At 54.7% G+C, this 6523-nt stretch overlaps 1 protein-coding gene across 1 annotated transcript in view; it reads left to right on the top strand.

Annotated features, from left to right (window-relative positions):
• Positions 1-6523, top strand: part of TEKT5 (tektin 5) — a 41870-nt gene that overhangs the window by 8281 nt on the left and 27066 nt on the right. Inside the window, exon 5 of the mRNA XM_012647608.1 lies at positions 4033-4255. Coding sequence (XP_012503062.1) covers positions 4033-4255 — 223 coding nt within the window. The remainder of the gene's footprint in view (positions 1-4032; positions 4256-6523) is intronic.

Genomic DNA, 6523 nt, shown 5'->3' with positions numbered 1-6523 from the left:
TGGCGTGGAGAAAGTCGACGGCACGTGAGTATCGGGCTTTGTCCCCGTCCCTGGCTGCTTCCCACTGGAGCGGGAGTTTCCGCTCCTACCAAGGAACCATGAGGAGGTACCATGCACCGGTCAGGTGAGAGGCGGTGGTTGAAGGAGGATCCTCTGTTGCAAGCAAGTGTAGAATCCAAGTCTAACTTAAGATAAGATAGAATTTACCAGAAGGCTGTGAGGGGAGCACAAACTCAAGGAGAAGCCTGGAGGGGAAGGTTCTGGCAGTTTGAGCGAGCTAGGGCATGGGAGCTAATCAGCTGTAGCGTCTCCGGCTTTCCATCCTGGCCCCACTTTTCTTGAGACCCAAATTTCAGGAGGGAGCATGCGGTTGGCTTAGGGAGGGCCACACGGCCACCAGTGCTCAGCAATTCCATCAAACAAATTCTGAAACAGGCCGGGCGCGGTGGCTCACGCCTGTAATCCTAGCACTCTGGGAGGCCGAGGTGGGAGGATCGCTTGAGCTCAGGAGTTCGAGACCAGCTTGAGCAAGAGCGAGACCCCCGTCTCTACTAAAAATAGAAAAATTAGCTGGGCGTGGTGGTGCAGCTACTCGGGAGGCTGAGGCAGGAGGATTGATTGAGCTCAGGAGTTGGAGGTTGCTGTGAGCTAGGCTGACGCCAGGGCACTGTAGCCAGGGCAATAGAGCAAGACTCTGTCTCAAAAAAAAAAAAAAATGATTCTGAAACAAAGTGACAAGCTCGGCTGGGAGGGCCAGCTGACACCCATTGGCCCTAGTGGTTTAAGAGAGTGGATTCTGGAGCCAGGCTCTGCGCTAACACTGAGCAGGTTACTTCATCCCTTTGGGCCCTTTTCTGCATCTCTACCACCGGAAAAAAAACAGTACCTGCTTCCCAGGGCTGCTGTGAGTATGAAAAGGTGGGCGTGTGAAGTTGTAAGCACAGAGCCTGGCGTGGAATGGTAACAGCCAACACTTACTGAGTGCTTGCCGTGTGACCTCATTTTTTTGTCATGGAGGCTACAGGGTAAGTGCCTCCTGTGTGCCTGGCACTTGTGTGGGCATGTCACAGCATTACGGCATTACATGCAGAGCTAAGACACGCTTTCCCAAGTGGCAGTCCGAGGTCTGTCTCTCCTGGACCGCCCCCCCCCTTTAAATCTCTTGCACATAGAACTATGCTTGGTGTGCAGAGACACGCAATAAATCGTTACTGAATGAAAGAACGAATGGCAAGGGGAAGGAAGGGAAGGAGAACCAAAGGGAGGAAGGGAGGGAAGAGAGAAGGGAGAAGTTCCTTGGCAGTCTCCTTGGCCCAAGTCTGGGGTCACTTTCTGGATCTTAGCAAATCTCAAAGTGTTGAGATGACCCTTTGGGATTTCTGTCAACGACAGCTCCTGGGGACGCTCTTCCTCTTCCTGACAAGGTGGACTCCCCCATGGCCCTGGCAAGGTGAGCAGGACTTTGGAGACTTTGCCCTTCTCACCTGCACAGGGAGTCCAGAGGGTCTCTCTTCCCAAACAGATGCCTCCCCCAAAACGTGGCGGCCGGGCTGGCTGGCAGACGCTGGTTTCCGTGCGCAGGAGGGGCTGCTATTTAAAGTCCCTCATCCACGACTCCATCTGGAAAGAGGGAGCTGCTGTTTGTGGTGACTAATTGCTCCCCAGATGTGCTAGCTTATCTGGGGTTTTCTTAAAGCAGGGCCATGTCTGGGCAGATTGACGAGAACGTTCAGTGACCGTCTGAATTGCAGTAGCTGTATTCACTGCCGTTCTCGTTGCTACGGATTAACCAGTGATGGCGATGGTGATGATGGTGACAGCACGTACTTTTCACCTGACATTTGCTATGTGCTAGGTGTGTGCTGAGGGTGTCACGGGCAGCGTCTCACGAGTGATAAACATTCAGCAAGTGCTTACTGTGTGTCCAGTGCTGTGATAGGGGCTCACATTTAGTCACTCAGCAACCCTGGGGATGGGTACAATTCTTATTCCCATTTTACCATGAGGAAACTAAGGCTCAGAAAGGTGAAGCAACTGACTCAAGCTTACACAGCAAATGTCAGAGCCACAGTCTGCACCTACATTGGATACTGAGCTTGTGTGTTTTACACAAGCTTGGGTGGCTTCCTGCCTGCCCAGCAAAGCCTGCTGTCCCCTCTGTGTTTAGAGGACATAGGCTCCAGAAAGCACATCTTCCCTACTGAGACACACTGCCTGCCGAGTGGACAGGCTGTCTTTGGCAAATTCCCCCCAGGGACAATGTGATTAAGCCGGTTATTTTCTCTGGGGAGCTCAGCTGTCTGCTCCAGGGGAGGGCAAGGGCTCAGAGGTTGCTGTTCTTGACGTTGACAGTGCCCCGTTCAGCACTGACAGACAGGCTCAGAGTCAATCTGCAGGCTTCTATCTGCGGTCCTTGGCCTCTCCCCCTTCCACGGTGTCCCGGGATGTGAGTAGTCGTGCAACCCTGGACAAGATGCTTCACCTCTCTGAGCCTTGGGTCTTGGTCGAATGAAAGCTCTGAACCAGACTCAATGCCCTCTCCCGTCTCCAGTCCGAAAACTGAGTTCCTTTTTACCTCCCGCCTAAGACTAAAAATCTGCGTTATTTAATACCTGGAGACTTCTAGGACAGAAGAAAAAAAACCTTGAGAAGTGATCTAGTCTGGTTTAGCCAGAACCTGAAACCAGAAACGCATCCCCTTCCTGAAAGGCTTCCCGGAGGAGAAAACACCAAGTGGTCTCCCGGTTGCTTGTTGCAGGGGTGTACGTGCTCTGCCGGGAAGAGCTCTGTGTGGTCTAGACTGAGGAGTTCCTTCCGTGTCGCCACCTCTGAGAAGCCTTCCCTGCCTGCGCTTGCTAATGTGGCGTGTGTCCGTCTCCACTTCTCCCCCATCCACTCTCCAGCTGCCCTGCTGTGTGTGCTGCGGAGGAGGCTGTCCCCTGCAGGTGGCCTCTCCTGGGCTCTCTTCGCTTTCCTGATGGGTTCAGCCAGAAGGGGCAACGACAGAAGATGGAGGGTGGTACGGGGGTGATGTCTGTGATTTTTTCTCCCTCCCTCACTCCCAGGGACGGTGGTCCAGCGTGGCTCCTCCTCTCCTGGGGCTCCTGTAATACGTACCGTCCACTTTCTTCTTGCCTTTCACAGCTGAAGTGAGGACAGCGTCCTGCATTTTCTAATCCCTGATTTCCGCAGCATTTGTCCGAGTATTCATTCCATCTAGTCCCTTTCACCACTCTGCCCGACGCGTAACAGCCCCACTCCACTGGTCTCTCTCTCGTCCTCCTGCTTCTAAATCCCTTCCTAGCACGTGGCACCTTGTGTAAATATCTCTTTGTTTGTTGTGGGTCTCCCGCCTCTGGAAATTCATCACCATGAGGACGGGGATGTTGCCCTTCTTGTTCATGGCTCTATCCCAATGGCCCGGAACAATGCTTGGCATGTGGCAGGTGTTCAGAAAACACTTGATGGACGAGTAAGTCAGCAAAAGTAGCATGGCCACGTGCTCAGCACCGAGTTGGAGGGACACTGAGCCACCACTGTGCCCAATGCTCGCGTCTCGGCCTGTCCGTGTTTTTGGTGGTGGAGGGCGTGTTAGGGGAAGAGTGTTCGGAGGGGAAGGAACCCTCCTCTCCTACCGAGTCACTGAGTGGCCTCGTGAAAACCAGCTGCTGTCTCTAGACTGCTCTTGCCGCCCCTGTGAAATGAGGAGTTTGGATCGGGACAGTGGTTCTTAACGGGGAGACTGTGCCCCCTTGCCCAGGGGACAATTGCCAATGTCTGGAGACATTTTTGGTTGTCACAACTGGCGGGAGGTGCCGCTGGCATCTAGTGGGTGAGGTCAGGGAGGCTGCTAAACATCCTACAATGCACAGAGCATCCTCCTCCCCCCACAACAGAGAATGTTCCCAACCCAAATGCCAAGACCGCCAAGGCTGAGAAACCCTGGATTTGGATGTCTCTAAGACTTGCCAGCACCTACCCCCCACCCCGCCATTCCTCACCTGCATTAAATTTGCCGTTGTATCTCTGCAGGGTCTCGGTGCCTGAGACCTGGGCCAAGTTCAGCAACGACAACATCAGGCACTCTCAGAACATGCGGGCCAACTCCATCCGGCTGCGGGAGGAGGCGGAGCACCTCTTTGAGACCTTGTCGGATCAGATGTGGAAGCAGTTCACGGACACCAATCTGGCCTTCAACGCCCGCATCTCGGAGGTGATGGACGTGAAGAATAAGCTGCAGACACAGCTGGTGAAGGTGAGCAGATGTGTCCGGGGACTTTCGTCTCCTCTGCTAAAGCCGCGCCTTCCTCCCGCGAGCCTTAGCAGCATCTGGGCCCAGCTGCCCCCACTCCTGCTACCAAAACGGTCCCGTCCATCCCGAGGTCTACAATCCTGTCCACTCCAGAACGGGGAGGGGCCGTGAGCTGCCTACAGGGGGAGGGGGTGGTTCGAGCATCTGGGGTCTGTCCTCCCTGGCTCACTGGAGATGGAGCCTGGAGCTCGGTCCGGCTGTCACCACGGCCCCCAAGAGGCTGCCGGTGCTCCCAGGGCCCCTCGTTCTCCACGTGAGGCCCACGTGGCAGAGCGTGACCGGTGTAGATCAAGGAACCCCGGAGCCCGTCGTCCCTGCACATCTCCACCCACATCGGCACCTTTGGAACGGTGACCTTTGACTTCCAAAGGCCTCAACAGTATAATGATCCCCTGCTGAGGGCTGGGGTGCTTTTGGAATTTGGGGAGTTGGCAGGACTCCCCAGTGCTGTCATCTGTCTGCTAGTCCCACACCAACATGCCCTCTGGGCCACTCTCTTATCCGACTGGCCGTGCCTCTGGGTTCCTCCCTGCTTGTGTTAATGCGGGTGCCTTCTGGGTGCCAGACGCCGTGCCACAAGGAACAAAATGAGGAGCCGTGCGAAGATGGTCTCCATCCTCTGGGGACTTACATTCTGCTTGGGGGACAGTGGTGCCTGCAAAATTTATACCCAGGAAGGACTTAGGGATGGCAGTCCGGGTGGGGGCGGGGGGCAGGCAGCAGACTAGCCTTGCGTCTGTCTTTGCAAAGAGCCCTCCTTTTATTGTGTGCATATTTGGGGAGGGTTAGGGGCTGTAGGCAGGTCTGATGGAAATTACAGGGGCAGCTTCAGCCCACCCACCCCTGCCACCCTTTGGCCTGGTCTCCCAAAACAGATGAAATGGGTTTCTACGAAATCACTGCAGCATTATGAGGGGAGAAACAAGGGGGTGAGCCAGAGATTTCTGGGGGTGCCAATGCTGGGTGGAGTAGACGGGCAGGGGACATTTACACCCAGAACAGGTGGATAGGGAGCTGGGGAGACCCGCGCTGAGGCAGGGTTATCAGATGGGAGAGGGAAGCGGGGGTGAGACACCTGGAGAAGGCCTTGTGCGCCTTCCCTCCGTCCTTCACTGAACACCCGCCTATTAACCCTTTAGAACAGGGCTGGCAAAATTTTTCTGTAAAGGGCCAGGTGATAAATGTTGTCCACTTTGCAGGCCATATGGTTTCTGCCCAGGTATTGCAAAAGCAGCTGTGGGCAGTATGTACACAAACGAGCGTGGCTGTGTTCCAATAAAACTTTATTTACAGAACCAGGCAGGGGGCTGGATTTGGCCTACAGGTTGCAGTTTTGCAGACCCCTGCTCTGGAACTTAGCTCGAAAGTCGCTTCCTCCAGGAAGCCTCCTGACCCCCGCGGTGTATTTGCACTCATTACCTCTGGGTGGCCACCGCATCCCGGACCGCGTCATCGCGTCTTCTGCCCTACACATTGCGGGTAGAAGCACAGACTCTGAGCCCGACTGCGTGAGTGTGAATCCTCTGTGACCTTGGACAACTTTCTTAGCCTCTCTGTGCCTCAGTCTCCTTGTTTGTAGAATGGGGACAAGAATGGCTGCCATGAGGATTATTTGAGTTAATGTAGGCACACTACCTGAACAAGCGCCTGGCATGCGGTAGGCACCATGTCTGTGCTAGTCACTGTGATTTCACTGTACGAGTTGATCGACTTGTCTGCATCTCTTCGGAGCATCCCTCCCGATTCAGCCTCGCTCCCCCACTGCTCAGCACCCTGCCTGGCACTCCTGAAATCTTTGTGCTGTGAAGGAAAGGAGTCTACAGCATTGAGGTTGTACTGGTGTTTTGTTTTTGTTTTTTTTTTTGAGGCAGAGTCTCACTCTGTTGCCCCGGCTAGAGTGAGTGCCGTGGCGTCAGCCTAGCTCACAGCAACCTCAGACTCCTGGGCTCAAGCGATCCTCCTGCCTCAGCCTCCCGGGCTAGAGTGAGTGCCGTGGCGTCAGCCTAGCTCACAGCAACCTCAGACTCCTGGGCTCAAGCGATCCTCCTGCCTCAACCTCCCGGCTAGCTGGGACTACAGGCATGCGCCACCATGCCCGGCTAATTTTTTCTATATAGTTTTAGTTGTCCGATTAATTTCTTTCTATTTTTAGTAGAGACGGGGTCTCGCTCTTGCTCAGGCTGGTCTCGAACTCCTGAGCTCAAACAATCC

Source organism: Propithecus coquereli, unplaced genomic scaffold (genome assembly GCF_000956105.1).
Source record: "Propithecus coquereli isolate 6110/MARCELLA unplaced genomic scaffold, Pcoq_1.0 Scaffold27, whole genome shotgun sequence".
In the NCBI taxonomy this organism is placed as follows: Eukaryota; Metazoa; Chordata; class Mammalia; order Primates; family Indriidae; genus Propithecus; species Propithecus coquereli.
Note: the sequence above shows the minus strand (reverse complement) of the source record. Positions and strands in the feature narration are given on the sequence as shown.